General features: G+C 40.6%; 1 protein-coding gene across 1 annotated transcript; it reads left to right on the forward strand.

Annotated features, from left to right (window-relative positions):
• The first annotated feature begins 15501 nt into the window (after positions 1–15501).
• On the forward strand, positions 15502–18607 carry LOC121615463 (homeobox protein engrailed-2b-like). The gene is made up of 2 exons (XM_041949822.1): positions 15502–15997; positions 18291–18607. The coding sequence occupies exons 1-2, from the start codon at positions 15502–15504 to the stop codon at positions 18605–18607; spliced, it is 813 nt and encodes a 270-aa protein (XP_041805756.1).
• Positions 18608–22360: the final 3753 nt, after the last annotated feature.

A 22360-nucleotide genomic window follows, 5' to 3' on the forward strand; every position in this document is an offset into this window, starting at 1 on the left:
TGCCATGTCAAGAGTTATTTTGTGGAATTATTTTGCCTTCTTAATGTGTTTGAGATCATCATTTGTGTTGTGCAGAAGTAGGGTTGGTCCACAGTTAACTGCCCTATTTGACTACCATATTATGGCAAGAACCACTCGGCCAAGTAAAGAGAAATGACAGTCAATCATTACTCTAAGACATGAAGGTCAGTTCAACTGGAAGATTTCAAGAACTTTGAATGTATCCTCAAGTGCAGTCGCAAAAAACATCAAATGCTATGGTGAAACTGGCTCTCATGAGGACTGCCGAGGATAAGATCATCAGTGTCCAAGCTTTTGACTGGTAGTGTGTCACAACCACCCAGTCATTTCTTGATGGTTGTTGAATGAAATTACAGTGGAAGGTGAAATGAATTTACAACCTCAGAAATGACTATGGAAGGCCACAGAGGACCACATTAAAATGATCATGCAAATTCAAAAATGAAAATGTAATTCTGCAATATGTATGTGATATTTGGATAAAAATTTAAAGGAATTTTTAATAATCTAATTTTCATTTTAATTTTAACATGCTCATATGAGTGTTCAATGACCGAATTAAAATGAAAATGAAAATGGGGAAAAGCGATTTCATTTTCAAAGACATGACCTGCTCCAAAGTGGTCAATATTCAAATGCCATCATGGAAACAGTGCCCCCCAGTCTATTTGCATTTCTCCTTAAGTGTATATGTTCACAGTAATGCAGGAACATGTCACCCAGTACAACAGTGTGGTCTCTTGATGTGGTTTAATAGTAGTAGTTTTTTTTTTCACAACCATGGGGCTGGAGAGAAATATGGTTGAGCTTTCCTCACATGGTATTTGTTAACAAGTTGTATTTTCTTCTCTGTGTGGTTTATCTCCAGGTAACACCCCCACTAACGTTGAGAAATCTGAAAAATATATTATTATAAATAGAAAATAGATGTGTCATGTGCATCCACCAAGTTTTTCACAGAAGCACAGAATCAAAAGGGAAACGGCTAAAACTGAACCTCCTCGGGAATGTGAGAGTCACATTACCATCTACGTGTTTCATGTAAGACAAGTGACACCAGGTTTGAACCACCTGGGAATCCCTTTCACTTGAATTGATTTTAGATGAATGTAAGTTTTTAATTCATGAGAAGACTTGTGAATTATATTTAGAGATTATCAACACATTCAGTATCTCATTTAATGGATTGTATACAATGTACTGAAGATACCAAAAGTAGTAGTACTCATTCATTTCAGAATAATGTATCTTATCTGATGCATTAATGTGTTTATTACTTTTATGTTTACTACAATATTGAAATAAGCCAGTCTAAAACATTGTATTGTTCTGGTCCATATCTTAGTTTAACACACTTGGCATCCGCCCTCTTGTACCCTTAAATTACAAATGATTCCTACTGATCATTACATTACTTGGACTCAGCACTGTTTCTGTCAATTGTATAGTCTGTACCCTTGAATTCCTAAATTCATGGCCATAAATGAATAAATGATGCCCTTCCATGATTTAACTTGCCTCCTCCCTGCTCTGTTGTGGAGGGTATCCAGTGCTTCCCAAACCTTTTGGTTTGTGACTCGTCTGCTTGGTCCCCCTCATCCCACGCTGCACATGTGAATAAGCTGTGAGCTGTTCGATCCAAGAGTCATGTTCCGGTTTCACACTGTTTCATGTGAACATTTTTTAGAGGCCTGAAGATGTAAAACTCTCCAGCACTTCACAAGCAACCTACTTCCTATAGGTTGTTAGTAGTCAGGTGACCCCTCAGATGTATCTAGGACTCCCATGTTGGGAGCCTCTTCAGAACCTTGAATGTATTTGAACTGGCTAACAGAGCAGCCTTTACTGTTAAGCAACTGTTACACTGTAAATTATGTTTGTATTTGTATTATGTATTTCTCCATAATAATCATTTCTCTCTTTTCATTCCTAGCAGTCCTTGGAAAGCTTTACTTGTTCATTTATTTGGATCCTCTTTAGATGCTTTTTCAATAATATTTTAAAATTAGATAAATTATTTATTTCAATAATCCGTCCATTTGCTGTGCGAAACCTAAACTAAATGTGTGTATGTGACAATTTGCCAATTGTTTTTTGACACCAAAAAATATTTTAGATACTTTGGCTTTTGTGTTTGTTCATTTTGTGAGAAAAGTCTGAGAAAACAAATGAAGTATTTCTAGGAAACTAAACTGAGGGGAAAAACATGTATATTGACAATTTGATTTGATTAACTGGATAAATCTAAGGAAATTATTTTTAAATGAGGGAACAAATTGCAAAGATTTCATCACAGGTTGGTGAAGGAAGAACTGGATGGTGTGTGTCAGCCACCATGGCTAATGAAGGAAAGATTGTTGAAATATTTAAATGTGATCAACAGAAAGGGAAAGAGCACAGAACTGCACACACTGTTGACTGACCAATTATCTGTGGGAATGTACGAAAACATCACTGCAGGGAGAGCTTGATAACGAAGATGGAGAGAAATATTCAAAAGGCCTGACCATCACAACAGCAAAGTCTTTTTACAAACGAGAGGATGTGTGAAGAAAATGGAACGCTCCCACTTGTTGTAGAAGAGACACTTCAGACGGTATAGACCTCCTCCATACACTGCCTGTGTATTCTCTGTAGATGAAATGTTGTCATCAGACCGTAATGGAGCAATAGTACATTTTAATATCAGGATATTAATCGAAAAAGAGCGAATGACCTCCAAGAGCCACAGTGGAGAGAGAGACGCCAGAGATTGTCTAATAGAAAAGCTCCCCAGGGTTTTACAGACAGTGGTACTTACTGCCACCCAGATTCAATCAGCACTATCAGATTAAAGAGTTGAAGCAACACAGTTTTAATTAGGGCATTTAAAGTATGATATTTAGCTGGAATAATAATAGCCTTTGTGTGATGGTTGGTTTAAAGATGACAGAATGTGGTGGGAGAGAAGATAATGGAAAGTAAATGGAGATGGTCGTTATACATCAGGTCAAGGTCATATTACCGTGTGCTAAATGTCTTGCAATAAAAGAAGAGCAAGAAATAGCTACAAATCTTTTCAGAAAATTAATTCAAATTACAACTAATTAAACAAATGTCTTAGTTAATGATGTAATTTATGATGAAACACATGATACATTTTCATTTAAGGCATTTGAAAATTGCTACAACTGGATTTGCACAAAACTGTTATTAAACAGAATTAATTAAAAAAAAAGAATTGTAAATATCTTAATGTCCTTGTGGGAAAAATTAAACAAATAACACACGTGTTGTTAGGTGTGAAATACACTTCGATCTACATATCACATGTGCAAAACCATTTCCCATGTAAGAAATTCCACATCGACACACACAGGAAAATGTGGTTTTCAGACATTTTATATTGACTAAATTCTCATGATGTTTGCACATATAAACATGTGAAAAACAGTTTCCTGCTTAACATCACATGTGACTCACATTTAATAAATTAACTTAAGACATGGTTACAGTATGTGAATCATCAGCATGAATTTGACGTGCTTTTACATTTGGACTCTGCAGTTCTTATTACAATGAACGCAAGTCACAAGGCAAAAAATCACCCCAGAAGACTTTGAGATAAGTGCCTACATAGAAAAATGTATATCCATATCCATCCATAATGTTAAGTACAAAACACACCTTTCTATGTTTGTAGAGTTACAGAAGACTTGAATTACCTCTGTGTTCCCATACACTGAGATAAATGTTTTTTCCAGTAAAGCATGTATATTTGATGAGAGAGGTTTTATTACTACTTCTGGCTCAGATCATTTAGACTATGGCCTCTGCTGATGTGGTTGCTACTCTTCTTGGGGTCCATAAATACACACAAATATCATGAGATAAGCTGGGTATTGAAGTCTCCCTCAACACAAACATGTGTTTTACTTGTTGCACTTTGACTGCGATACTGCTGACTTCACTGTGCACACTGATATATGTGCAGTTTCTTTTCAAATTAATCTGCTAAAGGGGGAAAGTTTCTCTTATTCACCTTATATCTTGTATTTATAATTTTCAAGTCAAGTACGCTGTTGTGTCCATTACTTAATCTTTTGAACAGAAAATGTATTTGCTTATTCATAAATTCTGCATTTTCAATAAAAAACTAACATACATCAAAGGTAAAGTGAAAAGACAACTGATAAAACAAATGATTTCAAATCAGCACTGAATTAGTACACTCCTTGTACCTAAATTACACTAAGGTTCATTTAAGTCCTAACTCAATAGTAGCCATTTCTCATTTTTTGGCAGTTGCTAAAAGGCGAGCAAAAAGAAAAAGTATTTTCTGAGATACAGCATGAATGAATCATTTAAAAGTACAATATGAAATAAAATAGTGATATGGCTTCAAATGATATCAGACAACGTGTGCCACTCTGGATTAAAAAGATCTGCACACATAACCAGGGATCCTTTATCAAAGATTATAAGAACTCCTGCAAGAGAGTGCAGATGTTGAAAAAAACACTTTAGCTTAGCGCCATAAAGAGTTCTGCTGGCCTAAAAAACCTTTTCCTGTTCCTTTAGGACACATTAAGATTCAACAACAAATAGATTTTGTCCAGTTTGAAGCTCAGCTTTGGCCTTTCTAATAAGCATTTCCTAAACTTCAAAAACAACGCCCTGGTTTGTCCCCTGCTATAGAAACCTTTTCTTCTAAAGAGGACTAAGTTAGGGAGGCCTTTTAAAATTAAAAATGCAACAGAGCAAAACCCTTCTTTGTCAGCCAGTACTGCTGTGAACTCATGCAGGACTAAGTGATGGTCCAGGATACGAAGCTCTGCTGGAGCCCAGGAGGGTCTTCAGTCTGGCCTGCGGACTGCTTTCACACTGGGTTTATCCACAGCACAACGATCAGAAGGATTAGAGCAGTAACTGATAGCAACAAGCCTGTTCATGGCTTTTTGAAAAGGCTGAGAGAGGAAGACACATGGCTGAGTGGTGCTGGCAGATCCAAGGGAGGAGGACAAGGAGTGTGTCCAGGTAGGACTCGAAGTCAGACTGTTTGGGGACTGGGGCTGTAGATTTAAGAGTTCATCGTGTTGTTTCCCATCTCTTTTATCTTGTACTTCTGATTGGAAAATATGTCCACATGACCATTCCAGTTTTTTACAGTTGATAGCACACATTTCTTTTGAGAAAGTTTACTTTTTCAAAAAGGTTTAGACAGTTCTCTTTGCCAACATGCAGCTCAGCACAAGAGTTAATCTCAAATCCATACATCCAAACACTTAATGCACATATCAAAATCAGCTCTTGTACCAGGAACACACCATTCACTACACAATGACCTAAGTGGGTGGCATTAAAATATGTGTCACTGTCGTCTTTGAAGTAACTTTTGTTAGTTCACAGTTCTCATAAAGCTAGATTCCATTATAACAAATGGTGGCCGCTTCTTTATTGCATGCATTGTGCTACCTTACAGTGAACAGTATATCACAGAAAAGAAATGCTACAATATGCCTTGGAAACCCTTTTTGACATTTTTGCATAGAGTGAGGACAAAGATTCCTCCACGGAGTTGTTGAGTTCCAACAGGAATTTGAAATCTGTTCAATACACATTGACCTCTGCAGTGCTGACTGTGTGAAGAGTTTTGAAAAATGAACTGAATATAGAGAAATTTAGGTTACCAATCATAAGAAACTGGAGACCATTGATAAGGAATGGCCATGCAACATGACATAAAAACGCTGATATTTGCCCTGACCTTTTTGCACATACAAAAGTTGATTTGTGCATGGAAGAAGGAGAAGAAAAAAAAGTTCATAATGAGTCAAATAAATTTTGTTCATATGGATTAAATTGTGGAATGAAGGAATGACCTTCAAACTGGTGATTTGTTTGAATGCTCCAATCGTTTTTTGTCCCAATTTTTTTTTTTTTACTGAAACAAATCATCGAGCCAGCCTTTTTAATAAATGTAGGAATGCTTTTCCTATTGTTGGCAGTAACACTGTTCCCACATTATACAACAGCATCAAACAAGACAATGGTGACAAGCACAAAACATTTAAAAACTTCTTATTGACCTGAGGAAAAACAACCTGGACTGTGCATGAAGGTTTTCTGACCAGTTCAGTTTCATAGCAACATAAGTACCCAGATATTTGTGACAGAAATTAGTTACTGATTCAACAGATGAGGGTCCAGTGAAGGGCCAAGTGGAAGGAGAAAGTGGTCTAGGAGTGAAGAATGGAGGGATGGACAGAGGCAGAGCTGAAGGGTGGAGCCACTCTGGTGGATGGGCAGGAGGATGACTAAAAGTGTGAAGCTGCTCAGGAGGAAGACCAGACAGCCAAGGTCCCCACTCCCTGAGGATGGTCTAGAAGCTGAGAAATTGTGTGAGACTGGTGGTGAAGGCAGGCCCTCCCCAAGGAGGCTGATGAAACACCACCACAGTAGACTTCTGCAGGTCAACAAGAACAAAAAGATGTTCCTACAGCTAAGCGGGAACAGGAGATTGCTGCACCTCAGCAGGAACAGAACCTGGGGGTGGTCAGGTGTCGGCCAAACTGGGGACCAGGAGCAGGTGTCGGCTGGACTGGAGCAGGTGTCAGGCAGGGAACTGGCTGGTTCTGTGTCAGCCAACTGGTCAACTGACTAGATGCTCACAGTCCGGATGCTGTCTGGTTCTAGAGCAAGGTCTAGCAGAAAAGAGACCAGGAAGCGAGACAACAACGACAGAACTGGAGCTGTAGGAGCATAGCAGGCTGGTTGCAAGATGACTGGGATGCTGGCCAGAGCCTAGCAGGCTGGAAGCTGGTCACCGGGGGCTGAGGCTTTGATGACAAGGAGACTGGACTGACTGACTCAGGAGGAACAGGATGGAGGGGAGAGTTAAGGTAATACTGCCACCAGGCATCAACATGCCAACATCTGGGCAAAGCCAGGGTCCCACTTCCAGAAATAAGTGAGAGACCTCATGAAGTCTGGATCTTCATAAGTGATCTTCATGAAGTCTGACTATTCATAAGAAACACCATGTTACTCAAAAGTCACGTAGCCTGTTACCTGTTGAACAAACACCTGCACCTGAATAACAGCCTGTATTCATGTACTGTGTCCTGCTCGGAGCACAGGAACCATTTCTACTGGCAGAATACGTTTATATTTTTAGTCATTATTTGCATCTGAATGTAAAATCATTATTTGATAACCCAGAAAATGATTATGGTTTCTTTTGAACACAGGAAACCATTTATTAGTCTGAATGTTTCAGGGAAATTGAAATTACAGTATGTAATCCATACCCCCAACGCTCACCCGCCTCATATATGACTAAATGGAAATGGCGATAAATGATATAAAAAGTGTTAGAGTGCTTGTGGAATGACAGACTCTTCTACTCTCTCTGACTTAAGTACTCTCTCTGAATCCATAATTGAAGTTAGGTTGAGGAATAACAGATCATGAAAAAAATCTTTCTCATAAATGAAGAAAGTTCTTGTCATTTTGTTCTTCAGACCTACAATTGAATTGAAATTGAGTGAATCAAAATGCAAAGAAGTAATAAACTTGAGTTTAATCTGTTATCTATCTTCATTCTCGTATGAAAGTCTGGTGATATTGTGATACATCAGATCAGTCCGATCAGCTGCATAGTCCTATCAACTGGGGGGGTGTCAGCCGGTAAAAGACCTCAGTGAAGGCTGCTCTGCTAAAATCTCTGCTCCTCACAGATCTCTCCTCGTTGCTTGCTCCTGGGAACAGAAATAAGAGCTTTGTTGTGAAGGAACAAGGAAACATTGAATAAGAGACTTTTGATGTACTCCGACAGAGACAGACAGGAGTCGGGGGGAACATAAACACTGTTTAAAAAACTGGGACATGGCTGTAGCCATGACATCTTTGCCTTGTGATCATTACCAACTGGAGGTCGAAGGTCAACCATCTTTTCCATTTCCCACTGCCACTGAGCATGAGTGTGTTTGATTACTGTGTGTCCCTGTGAACAGAGGAGACAGAGTGGAATGGGAAGTGTCCTCTAGCTCCCCTCGTCCCTCCTCCCATTAAATGAGTTTTTGTAATGCGGACAGGAAGCCGATAGTCTCACCTGACCTCAGCTTTGTGTCTGGGCACCAACCACGCAGCAACATTTAGAGTCTCACAAAACCTGCCTCTCATCTTCACTGTGCACTGTGGCTGGGATATGGGAATGATACTAGCAATGTCGTGTTGTTCAGCTAAAGAGTTTGATCTCTGCCTGTGGAAAATGTCCTGAGACAACTTTGGTTGTGATTCATCGTTATATAAATAAAACTGAATTGAACTGAACTGTGCTGCTTCGTGGGCTTGGAGAGAAAGATACGTTCAGCATCTGTGCAACACTTTATGTTTATGTGATTTTTTTAGAGTTTCCAACGATTTATATGACTTTGTATTGTCATTTCAAAGATGGGTAGTTACTGTACAAGTTACATTTACTCCAATACATGTAGCCTGTCCACTAAAGTAACTTTCTCGACTAGGCCTAAATTGTACTTGTCAGGATAGTTTTGATACAGCATCCTTTTAGAGAAAAATCTGTACTTTACTTTGTTACATTACATTCATTACCCCACTTTTATTTAGGCTATTTATTATTTTATGCATCCATACACATTCCATAAACAGGCAGATGTTCTGCTGGTCCCAGGTCTGCTGGGGGTATTAACCTACTGCACCCAAACCTCCACATGAATCTGTTCAAAGCTGACGGCTGAAGATACCATTGGTTGGTTAGTTAGTTTAGTTTATTGAGGTCCTGAGGTCCACGCCTAAGCCTCTGACACGACCACACAGCTAGCATACAGCGATGGCTTCCAAGAGTTCATCTGAAACTCTCAAACCACAAACAGGCCTACGTTAGGTCTGCTTCACTGCAATGCTGTTTTCAAAATCAAAATCTGGGTTGACTTACTTCACCTCTGGTAGCTGACACTAGCTAAGCTCAGGTTAGTACTTGCAGACCACTGCCAGACCAGCATTCAGCAGTCAGTTCAAAGGTAACTTTAACCCAGCCCAGTTTTCTGTGGAAAAACAGCAGGGCAGTGAAGCAGACCTAACGTAGGCCTGTGTGTGGTTTGGGAGTTTCAGGAGAACTGACGAAAGCCAGCGCTGTAGGTGTGTGGTCATGTCAGAGGCTTCAGGGTCCAGATTTTGTCATTAATCTGCAGATATGAAAACCACACTCCCTTTGTTCTTCCCCTTAAACTCCACCTCTGAACCCCTGAAACTGAAAATCAGTGACACTGAAAAACAGATGAAAAAAATGAAGAAAAAATGCAGAGTTTGTCATTGGAAAATATATCAAAATAGAAAAATTGCAAAATAAAATGAAATCTGTTATTTTTCAATGGAACATTTTTTCAGTATGCAATGCTTGTTTCAGTGCCAATACATTTTCTTTTTGAATGCCTAATATTATTTGTCATGTTAAAATGTAGAGTCACTGTTCTAGCCCCACAGCTATGACTCTCTGAGCCTCCCTAAGGCTGGTCCTGGTGGTACCAGCTGTATTCACCATGGAGAGGGTGTGACACATCCCTGAGGATTACAGTCATACTGTAGTATTGTTGACTGGCAGTCGTGTTAGACTTATTAACCGTCATATTGAGTTTGTTCTTGCTTCCTAACTGCAGGTGTATAGCTTTCAAATAGCGGGAACAGCTAATATACAGACGACTTAAGGGCGCACAGAAACGGCGCAGATCCGGTGAACGCTGGTCTGAGGTCAGCAGGCATGCGTCAGATGGAGGATGTTGTGTTAATGCTGGTACTATGAATAATATATGTCGACAGTAAGTCATATCACGCCTCCAAAACATAAGCAACCTCCTGCCTTCTGCAATAATGTGAACAGAGAGGATGAGACCAAATCATGCGCAGGAAAAAAAATCCTGATACGTGTCTGTCTGTGATGGGAACTGGGACTTTGGACATCTGTCCAGGAATGATCAGGACACTTTAACATGTTGACACTCTTTAGATTTACTCCTAATATAACACACGCGGTCTTTTATGCACGTGTACAGGATTTGCTGATTTCTTTGCCAAATCATAACATATGTAGGCTAACAGGAGACAGCAAGCAAATGATGTCATTAAAAAGGTCCTCGCTCATTGGACTCTTTAATTGAGATGATCTTTATGTAGTAATTTCTGACCACACTTGACAGACGCGGACCTGGAATATTGTCCTGGTGTGTTCTGTATGTGGGAGCTTATCTCATCACAGAGAAATACACTGTACTGTGTTCACTTCTTCACTTTGACCTGAGGAAGACTGTCCGTGCTCTACATGTGTCCTCTCATGTTCACATCAAATGAAAGACAGTGTTTTTATTTCTTCTCAGACGCTTTTCGCGTCTCTTCTAGTTTTTTCGGTAAGTGCTTTTGTAATGTAACTAGTTATTTTGATGACTAATGTAACTTCTAGTTGAGTTCTTCTCTCTGCAAAGTAACAGTACTTTTAATTGAGTACAGTTTTTGGTTATGATTACCATTTGATTATTAAGGGGTAAATAATAAACAAATCCCAGATTACAATAATCAAGCGTTCCTACACGTGCTCCCGACGTGTTTCCATCTCTTACTTTCTGTGGATTTCTTTCTGAGTCATTGTCTTCCTCAGGTTGAAGTCTCCGCCGCTGCTTCATCTTTCCGGCCTTTCACTTGACGCAGCAGAAAGTGTTGACCGCAGGGTGAGGATGTCTTCAGTTTGCCCCAGAACACTGTCCTGATGGTTTCTGCTAGAATTCAAGTGAAATGTGCATAAAATCAATGATAAATACATAAAAAAAATACATTTAGGACAAAATCACAGTGTTTCTTACGCTGTCAATCCACATACTGCACATTATTTTTCTACATGAAATAGTAATAGATTAATATTAACAATACATTGCACGTGATTTTGGTCTTCTTTTGGTTTCATTTTCAAATTGGTAAAACTTGGCCCACTAATAAAAGGACTCCTAATGATCGGCGTCCCTGTGTAAAAATGTCCAACTGCTTTGGACTAGAGTTTTTCATTTATATATGTTCGTATCTTTATTAACGGGTTATGTGTAAAACAAACAACAACAACACCACCAATAATAATAATAATAATAATAATAACAATGGGTCCTTGTATGAATGTTGTTGAACTAACATTAATTAATAGCTTTTATTTGGGGTGAAATAAGATTTCACTTAGCGGCTTGATTAAAAAAAAAAAAAAAAACTCATTAAGACTGCTGCTTCGATAAAAATACTGTCATGTTTTCTACCTCCAGCCATTCACGCTTATGGCGGAAGTCTAGCTTCACCTGCATTGCTGAATATTTCCATAGGTTTGCTTAAAGGCAGGTGAATCAGCTTAGCTGGTTGAATTAAAAAATTCAGGAGAAAACCTGGCAGGCGACATGAAGCTGCATGTCGGTCAGAAGACAGAAGAAGAACAACAAGCTGATCAGCAGGAAAAAGAAACGCATTGCTCGTACGGACAGAGGCTGCAGCGTCTGTAATTAGGCCTTTTGGTTGGATGTTGTATTTGAAATAATGTTCCTCATGTCTTCACAGTCATGTAAAAAGCTGTTGTGTTCTTGCTTTGGACAGCTGAGGTCTGCGATCAGTTTATACCATGTTCAAACCCTTTCACATTCTGATAAAAAAAACTGAAAAAACGTGAAAGTCACAAATACATCGTCACTTTTGGATATTTTCATTTTGAGGCTTTTAAGTTTGAATATTGTGGGGTACTTTATGACCCCGTTGTGTTTGAGTGTTACTTGAAGTCGAATGACATTTAACGTGCGATAATCTCATAAATTGCCACCCTTTACCTGCGTTGTTTGAGCCTGATGAGCATGTTGTTTGACACTCTCTGAAGAGTAGCCTATTAGAATTGGGGGAGGGATTGAACAAACCTACACGAGCATCCAGTATAATCCGATACGAAAGCGTCATTCCACAACCGGGAGACAATGCAGAAGTTAGAAAGCGGCCAGTATTCACAATGAGTGCGTTAATGTGACAGGCAAGCAGCTCCTTCAGCAGCTGAAAAAAAAAAACCCAACAGTTTGGAGATCCAGCACTGTGCTGGCTTCAGAGGAGAGAAGAGCCGCAGCCCCTCTCAGGCTGCAGGGTTAGTCAGCAGAGAGCGACCCGCTCCGGCGGCCGCAGGCTCCAGAGCCACGGGCCGACAGGACCCCCTCCCCGGCATGTCGGTCCTCCTCTGACAGATGGAACAAGCAGTCTCAGGACAACTAATATCTAAAGTACAGAAATAATTAGATGAAAAAATGGATAACACACAACAGCAGCATTATATTTTCACAGCAACATTATATTTTCAGCAGTCCAGTACTCAAGCTTCTCACTTTGTGTGTTTCTGAGCGTGAGAGAGAAACAAACGTGGCGTTTAAGAGATGTGCTTTCTCATAGGCCGATCCACGCAGACAGCCGAGCGAATATACATATAAGCCTACAGTATTCTCTCTGTCTCTTCGTGTGTGTGTGTGTGTGTGTGTGTGTGTGTGTGTGTGTGTGTGTGTGTGTGTGTGTGTGTGCGTGTGTCACCAGCTCAGCAGTCCTCAGTCACCCAGCTGCTCTGAGCTTCACTGTCTGTCCTGAACTTGGAGGGCTGCTTGCAGGCTGCGCTCTGACCGTCTGGAGCTCTAAACCACCCTGAAAATGAAGAGTACTGTGGTCCTTTGCTGAATTTAAGGTCATGATCGTGAACGCTTGCCTCTTTGTTTGTTCTATCGTTTATCTTTCATCGCCTGTATTTAGATAATTGTTTTATTTCGCATCCTTTGATATTTTGTATTTTTAAGACATTTTAAACTGTTATTTAACGTCGTTGTAAATGAGGCCCCTCAGTGAATCCTCGGTGAATCTTTGAGTTGACGGCTGCAGCTCCTGGTCCACACTGGCTGACAAAGGTTGTAGCAGCCCACAGCAGTTGAGAACATGCGGCGTGTGTCGGTCTGTCGTCTGGGTTTGACCTCTTATCTCTGTGCGCTCATGGAGGCAGAGCCGGCGCCTGCGAACTGAGCAGCTCAAGCGGGTTTTTAATCTTGAAGAAACGTTTCTTCTCCTCGGTTTTAAAGCCTGCTCTCAGGACGAAATGCATCCACACAGACTGAAATGTCGCCTTGCGCTGTTTTGACAGCACCTTCTCCATTCAAAGTGCGCCCCTTGACCTGTAGAAAGTGATTATACCCCATCTTGGCCTGATAGCAAGTGAACTGAAATTGTTCCAAAATGCAACAGTAAAAGTAATGGATCCTAATCACCTGACAACTACATAACATTTCCACATGGAATTCCGTGTACAGCTCGTGTTAAGAACTTGATTTACCAAACCAAAATAAATTCAGGTTGGAGCAAAGCAAAAACCTTTTTTTCTTTTTACACATTTTCCTTCATTTTCAAAATCCATCAAAGATGAAAATATAATGCTCATCCCCGCCTCACAGTTTTATTATCCAAACAAGAGGAAGATCGCCCCCTATGGCTGCGTAAAATACCCCTACAACATGCAAAATGTTCCAGTCACTGCTGACCTGAGCGGCACAGTCTGAAACCATCTTTAGAGAAACGGCTCAAATTATGAAACACTATCATTTACAGTCAAATGAACTGCCACAGCTCAAATTCAGGCCTTAAAGCAGCCATAGGTTAAAGGCTTTCAATCCGGGAAAATGACTGATGATTGTAAATGACTGTGTGAGCCTTTCAAAGACAGATCCTGAACGCGACTGAGACACGACTAACATGCAGAAGACAGACTGTCACACACAGTCAGTGTGTGAAAGTCCTGTTATTCTCTATGAGCTGTTAAAGGACTTGAACACTTCTGACAAGTAGCCTAAGTAGGAACTTGAGCAGCAGGCGGAGCTGTCTCATGAGTCTGACCATCCTGGTGATATGTGAGGAACACAGAAATTCAAACACAACGTAGCTGATAATATGATTCATAGTGTGGAGTCAACTGCTTTACGTTATTGTCCATGTTTAGACTGACGGTAACCTGTGCTGCATTCAGGCGCTATGGGAAAGATTGTGCAATCCGACAGTCCACTGTCTGCAAGATAAAAGTATATTAGAGTTTTCAAGTGATGAAGGGGCACCTGCAAATACAGTTCCCTTGAGAATAAATTTCTGAACCTTCTCAATTCAATTTATTTGTAAAACGGTTATTCCTATTTAGTTTAAATGCAAAACAGCCCTGCAAAAAACTTTTTGGGCTACTGGCCAGGAAATACTCTCAGACTCCAGTACAGTCTTTTGTCCTTACACTCTGTAACACATACCTTCACATACAAGGCAATGTGAAAACCAAAACCTGTTTTTTTATTCTGATTTTTGATATATAAGAATATATATATATATATATATATATATATATATATATATATATATATATATATATATATATATATATAAACAAAAACTGAAGTGTGTGGACTATTGTTTTGCATATGTTTGTTTGGGGTAATCTATACTGTTAGTCATAACGGGCCTATATGGAATCATACTGCAGCTGCTGACCAGGTCTCACAAGAACTTGGAATTATAACTATGTTCAGCTTCAGTTCAGTTCAGTCTAATTGTGTCCCATGTTTGACCTCCATGAACCTTGACTGCTCATAGTGCAACACAAACACCGTCTAACCATCAACAAATGAGCCTGTATGTGTGGCGGTGTGACGTTGTGGACATGACTGATAATAATATAACGTCCATGTGATGATTCGAAGTGAGTGAGGCTTTTAGTAGGCTACTGTCTCCTGTCAGAAAGATGGGGTGAAAATTAAACATTCAGAGTTCAATCTGTGCCTTTAAATGTCCAAGTAATAAGATATTTCCGCTGTAACCTGAATGCATCATAAACTGAGTGGATTGGATTAATTTGCGCCACCAGGGAATTCCGGGAGCCTCACATGACGCCATCTCTCCAATTCTATTGGTCAGAGGCACGTGTCTGAGAGGCCCGTAGTACAACGTCATAGCAGCGTCTCGCAGCCAATCAGAAATGAGAACCAAAATCCGTAGTGAAAGTATTTGAGCGGCGTCTTTATCAGACCAGTGTAGTGCAGCTGGAAGCATCAATAATTGTGTTCAGGGAGCCGGAAAATTTAAACAGACTCTAGTTTTTTTAGGCTGCTATTTTTAAACAATACATGTGAGCGTCTGAGTCCAGCCATGATGAGCAGGCTTTCACCAGAAACCGAAGCATGATTTTTCTTTGTCAACATCATAAGAGGCGCGTTTTCACAGCAGAAACAAAATCAACTCTTCTGTCAAAAAAACAGTTGGTTATATTATCGCCGTTTTTTGTTTTCTGAGTGAAAAATATAGACTGGTGATCAATTAATAAGAAAGTGACCAGAACGCAACACAAAATTGGAAATTCTACTTTGTAGAAGGGCGCAGAGAAAGAGGTGCTGAGGTTCATCAGGCTTCATCATTATGGAAGAAAATGCTCGACGAGACCGAGAGCGCCCAGATGACTCCGACTTGGAGTCCAACGGGGCCATGCTGCCTCTCCTCCAGCCACCTGGAAACCAGCAGTCCCACAGGATCACCAACTTTTACATTGACAACATTTTAAGACCCGACTTTGGACGAAAGAGGAAGGACGGGACTTTGGTCCGGGAGGCAGACAGTCTGGGAGTGATCATACGAAGAGAGGAGCTGCCAGGGAGAAAGTCTTCCAAAACTGGCAACCCTCAGCAGGGTGGAGCAGGAGGCAAGGAGGAGGAGAAGACGGGAGCATCCGACGATCGGCGTCCGGACACTGAGGACAGGAGGCCGGACTTGATAGCCAGTGATGTGGCCGTGAAGGGCCGGGGGAGCGGCGGGGAGCGCTGCCGCAGCCCCCAGGCCAGTTCGGCCCCTGCGGCCAAACCGATGCTGTGGCCGGCCTGGGTTTATTGTACCCGCTACTCAGACCGTCCGTCCTCAGGTTGGTGAAAACTGTTCAGCCACTTGTCGTTAATTGAAAGAAAAATCTGAATAAATACACGAAGGCCAGTAAGGATACTTCATTTCTGAGTGAGTTGAAAAAAGGCCTGAATTGCATTAAACAGTAGCCTCTTTCAGAAAGAGAAGAAAAGCTACGACTGAATGATTTTCGAGTTTAAAACCAGTGAAACTAATTCTTTCGAAAAAAAAGAGAGAGTGGCATTTTATTCGCTCAGCAGCGCGACCCCAGACCCACTTAATAGACATATCACTTGTAACAATTGACAAACCAATTATTGCAGCACCATAACGAATATTTATTCTAATGTAATATCTAACAGCTTCATTATTTCATACTTTCAATGTTTCAAAGACGACAGATTTTTAGAATAGACACCATCCTATTTTACAGAAAAGAAACTACTTTAAACTCTAATTAGAAACTAATTCGAGTTGCTCTGAGTGGAATTCGATCCGGATTTTGGCTTTAGAAAAACGATAAAGTGGCGACAAGCTGTCATCGGAAAGTTTTTTGAAAATGAGTCGAAATTAAATTCGAGTCGAAAGTAAAGTTGAAAAATATAGAGAAGTGAAGTAAAACCAAGTTTAACGCCATTGTTCAGTAGTCTTCTTTGTTGATAAACCATTAGCATATTTTTTGACAATGGAGGAGGGAGGGGGGGGGGGTCTAAAAAGTGAGGGCCGTGTGTCCCAAAAGAGAAGAATTCGATGTGAAATGCTGAACAACAGAACTTCAAAGCCCTTTTACCTCCCAGGGAAATAACAAAGTCATTTTGGACACTTTTCCATGGTGAGGCAGTGAATTTATTTGAAACATTTTGCAGTCCAGACACCGTGAAGCATTTTCTTCTGTGGCACATCGCTTTGTTTTGAACTGTGCGCTTCATCACAGCCTTGAAATAAATATTATTCCATTTTTTTCAATAAAATGAATCGTTTAGGGTTATTTCAGAAGTGGGGGCATGGCGCACTTGGACTTTTCCTTTGTCGTGATTTAGAAACACATTGAGCGTTAAATAATGCTTCTTAAAATAAACCAACAGCCAAGCGGAGGGAAAGATTTTGCTTAGAACGAAGAAAAACACAGTCAGAAAATATGTTTTTATTGTTGTATTGAAACACAAAAAAGTTTCCATGGACCTTCAGGCCCGAGCTTAGAGGACCACAAAGGGCCTTTAAAGAGGTCAGGGAGGCTGCAGCGTCTCCCCGCGTGATGAGGACTGTCAACGGACCATAACTCAAATAAATCACTCCATCATATAAGATGCAATCGGATTCTAGAATAAACTGCTGTGAAGCCAAATGCAGTCCGTCACAAGTGGGCTCTTGCAGTATAGAGAGAAACGGTTGGATGTTGATTTAGGCTTGCTATATTTTTACACTTCAAATATTAAAGCTAAAAACAATTTCCATCCGTCCTCTCTGTTTGCCTTTTCAATGAATACTCATAGAAACGTATGAATATTACAACAGCAAGAAAATGGGTTATTGCTCTTTTTAGGAGACTACTTTTTCAAAAACGAGTTCCTATGGTAACAGGGAGGGAAAGAGGCGCCTATCTCCCCCATCCTCCATCATATCCTAACCCCACCCCCATCGGCACCCTCCTCCTCCTCCTGTTCACACTAAGACTGCTGCAGCTGAGCTGGAGCTGGAAGCCATGCAGCCACCATAAAGCCTGATGGGTTGTTGCTCTAAATTACTGCATCTATCTATCTATCTATCTATCTATCTATCTATCTATCTATCTATCTATCTATCTATCTATCTATCTATCTATCTATCTATCTTTAACCAATGGTGGTGATTTGTAGCGAGCGAGAGGGAAATAATAATAATAATAACAATAATAATAACAACAACAACAACAACAACAACAATAATAATAATAATAATAATAATAATAGTGTTTTTTTTTTTAATTATTGGAGACAGCTGACAGAATGCGTGTGGGCTACTTGTTATTCCATCCTCACGGTGGAGAATGAGATAACCTGTTCTTTATCTGACAGGCCCTTCGTCGTTTCTTTCATAATGCATGATGTTGTGTATGTTGTGTATGTTGTAATGTATGATTATAAAGTATATTTGACTATATGACGCATGGAAACGTCTGCAAACGTCTACATTTTGACAAGCAATAACTTAACCGAACCAGTTTTTGGAAGGAGCTTTCTTGTTGCCTACCGGTGATTTTAAAATGTGAGAAAGCTCAAAATAGGCCACTAACCTCTAAGTATCATTTTTGTCTTCACCCCCACCCCGACCCAAAGGGCCCAGATCCCGCAAACCAAAGAAGACTACGACCCCGAGTAAAGAGGACAAGCGGCCCCGGACGGCCTTCACCGCGGAGCAGCTCCATCGGTTAAAAACGGAGTTCCAAGGCAACCGATACCTGACGGAGCAGCGGAGGCAGAGCCTGGCCCAGGAACTAGGCCTCAATGAGTCTCAGATCAAAATCTGGTTCCAGAACAAGCGGGCCAAAATCAAGAAAACTTCCGGTAATAAAAACTCTCTGGCGCTCCATCTCATGGCACAGGGACTGTACAACCACTCCTCAGCCAAGGACGCCAAGTCGGACAGCGACTAGAGGAGACACGGGGAGGGGAGGGAGATTCTGAACCATGCAATAAAATCACTTCAGTACCAGCATTCATATTTAAAACTCAACAAGAGGCGATATAGTCACATTTTCTTTATCTTTTGAGAGTGTGTGGAAGGGAGAGTGTGTGTGTGAGTGTGTGGGTTCAGGGCTGTAGTTATGACGAGGTCCAATCCAAGTCATCGTGGTGCTGCGTTCAGGTCACATCCACAAGTCGGAAATTTCCAAGCTGTACAGCCTACAAAACCGGAATCTCTGTGCATGAAGAGGTCCGAATAGAAACAGGCGTGGATGACTGAGAACTGCTAACCTTTACTGCTACCCATGCACATCGTCAAGCTACATCAATGATGTGTGTTTGAATGTAACATCTGCTAAGAGGGCCGACCAAATTATATTTCATGTTTAGCGCATATGCCTACCGCCACCTTCCAAAACTGGTGTTCACTCATTGATAAAAGAGAGCCTGTCGACTATTTGGATGGCGCGGGTAATAATATCTAGCCTATTATTTTGTCAGCTACAGATGAGGTAATAAAGTTAAATTCTGATAGGCCTGCCATTTACGTTCAGAGGAAAACGTGTTTTCATAGAATTAAGATTACGCATCGCTAAAAATGACTATTCAGAAAAATACTGACGTAAAAAAAAATCATGTCAGACTTTATTATTTTGATCATATTTTTAACAGTGTACCCCGCCATCTCGAGATGAAATGATCTCAGAAACCAAGTTATCCTACGAGTGCTTCTAAACTTCCAGGAATATTATCCTGAGAAGAATTCTGACGTGGATGTACTGCAGCATCACCGGGTCCGGATCAGGGTCAAAACGAGGTCCAGAGAGGTGGACAGAACGAATGAAGTTCAGATCTGAGCAATAAACCGTAGACCTCTTTCAGTCGGATGTTTACAGACTTTAACTCTACCTGCTTGCTGGGATCTTGCCCTCCGACATCAGCCGAAATTTAGACAAATGAACGCAATTTGGTCTGTAGTCTACTCAGGGGCCGCAAAATAGCTCTGAACCCGGGAAAGCGCTGGATGTGTGTGTGCTGGTTTTAGACGTGAGGGGGGACAGGAGCGGACCGGACCGGACCGGACAGCAGGGACCTTGCAGGCTCCACCGGTGGGTCTGAGGGACTTTAGATGTTGATTCTGAAAACTGAGCTGAAACCCAAAGATTTGTTTGTGCTGCATTGTGTGAACGTTTGCTGAGGTGTTGTACCCCTGTCTGACTCTGCTGGCTGTGTGCTGTGCTGAATGTGACCTGCAGGTCTGCTGGTCCCGGTGTCAAACAGCCTCTTCAGCCTTCTCAGGGCGACAAGATGCGCCCCGAAATTTCGGAATGTAACGATACATTTTCTATGTGGAATTAAAGGTCTGGTTTATGGAAAATGTCAGGTGAACAGTGTTTAATAAGAAAAGAATTGGCGATAAAGCCACACAGCAGCTCAGCCCAGTCTGGATTTGAATGTCTTATCTGATTTAGGTCGTTCCGAGAGGAAACGAGATGATTCTACATAACATTGTTTTTTAATTTTCTTTTCTATCGAAACACACCTGGCTGTTTGAAATGTCAATTTAAATTATCAGCACACTGGGATTTTTCCAAACTGAACTTTGAGCCTAAACCCCTTTAAACAACTGACATTGTTGTCCCAGGCAGGCCGTCATCATGAAGGGACATTCTGCTCACTGATCTCCAGCCGTCTCTCCACAGCGTCAGGCCGAGGCGTGGAGCTGAAGCACAGGCCGGCATGTCTGCCTGCTCTGACGAGGGTTCAAGACTGCAGGCAACGTTTCAAAGACCAGTATATTCTTATTTATAATCTAATCATCATCTATAGCCATGTAGAAACGGGGCTCTGGAGTGTTTACATAACTTATTGTTCCTGCAATAACCTCTGTGTTTGAATGCTACACCTGACAGGCCTCTGTCGGCTCGAATTCACGTGGATCCAAACCAAATCGTAGACTTTGTTTTTGTTTCTTTATTTTCTCTACAGCCTTACAGGGGGTGGGCGCTCTCCTTCGTTCAGTTACAAACCCGGACAAGCTTCTGCCTTAAATGTTGTCGAAATGCGACCTAAAAATATTGACAGTGTTATAAAGAAAGAGCAGCTGTGTTTTCTATTATGGGATTTTCACATCAGGATTTTTAAAGATAAATGAATGAACGCACTCAGTTCTGAAGTTCTCTTTTATATGATCCTACATGTAAATAATTTACATCATAAAAGGTGTGATGGCAAATAAAAGACAACAATGACACTGTGACTTTTCAGAAAATGATTTTATTGTAGAACTTTAAAGAGACATTTTACAAACAAGAAGACAAAAATACACAAACGACCTAAATATCCAGTGTTTAGATTTGACGAGTCTGCTGCGGGTGCTTTTCTTCAAATATCTTGATAATGATGAGCATCACAATGAGAGCTGAAGACGGCAGACACAACACGGAGGACATGTATCCTCAACACAAACAGCGGGTTCAGCCACAGAATTGACTCCAAAAGCATTTTTAAAATGACGTTTAAGAAGGCCGCTGAACGGAAAGCTGCCATCAGTTGTTCTACCACATTTACGACAGAATTTCCGTCTAGAAGCTGCCTTTAACTACAGTTCAGATTATAGTAATTTTACCACTATTTGCTCAATCAGCTAAAAATATGATAAATCCAACCCAATTCAAATTTGACTTTAGCTAACGTTGGTCCATGAAGAATAATATAGCCATACAATTAATAATCTTTTCTTAGAAAGTCTACATTGACTATAATTAAAATGTATTCAGTCTACTGTCATGTAATTTGCTGCACTCCCCACATGTTAAAAGGGGTCATGTTCCAGAAAAGTTTGAGAAACTGTGATTTAGGCTTAAAAGCATTGCCATAGTACATAGTAGGCTGTAGAGTCAACATGCTGTAAATCATGAAAAGGTACATACATAAAGTGTGCATTTATTTTATGCATCCGGGGGAAAGGTGATTTTTTTAAAATTAGTATTTTTTACACTGGCAGTTGTTTTCCTCATTCTGTGATTAGAGGTCACAGATACGACTCATTACTAGTGAAACATAACCAGAAATGTGACAAGATGCAGGTCTGAGCTGCTGAGCTGAGCAGGATTACAGATTCACAGTGTCTACAGAGTGGAATGATCAGGAGCTGATTGTTGTGACCCAAAACAGTTGTAACCACCTGGTTTTAGCGGTAAAGAGCATTCCTGCTTTAATGTCAATTTGTTTGACCATCAGCACTGTGTCTGCAGCAGGCCTGAAGTCAGTATCCACAACTGTTTTATTTCTATGGTTTTCCAAAAACACCACAGAGTACAGATAATGTTCCTGGATTTTTGCTCCATTTGGCCTCAACACCAGTCTGATGAATGAAAATGTGATAGAAGTATAAGCAACATTGTTCTTTATCAATGTAAAGCAAGACTGGACATCAACAGCATGCAGCTTATAAATTCTGGAGGCAGCGGGCCCTTCTTCTGAACATTATTCAAACTTTAATGGAAGAGACAGAGTCTTTCTGCTGAATTCTGCTTGTTCACACCAGCAAAGTATAAAACCCACTTTGAAATAAGAACAGAACTGTCCATGGAGGAAAAAATAGGAGTAATAATAATAGGAATAAAAAGGCACCAGTGAGGTCGGTTAATAATAATTACAATGAGCTGATATCAGGTTCTCATCAACTGGCCAGGATTCAGTCACAATATACAAATACA

The sequence above is a fragment of the Chelmon rostratus genome, chromosome 12 (assembly GCF_017976325.1).
Source record: "Chelmon rostratus isolate fCheRos1 chromosome 12, fCheRos1.pri, whole genome shotgun sequence".
Taxonomy (NCBI): Eukaryota; Metazoa; Chordata; class Actinopteri; order Chaetodontiformes; family Chaetodontidae; genus Chelmon; species Chelmon rostratus.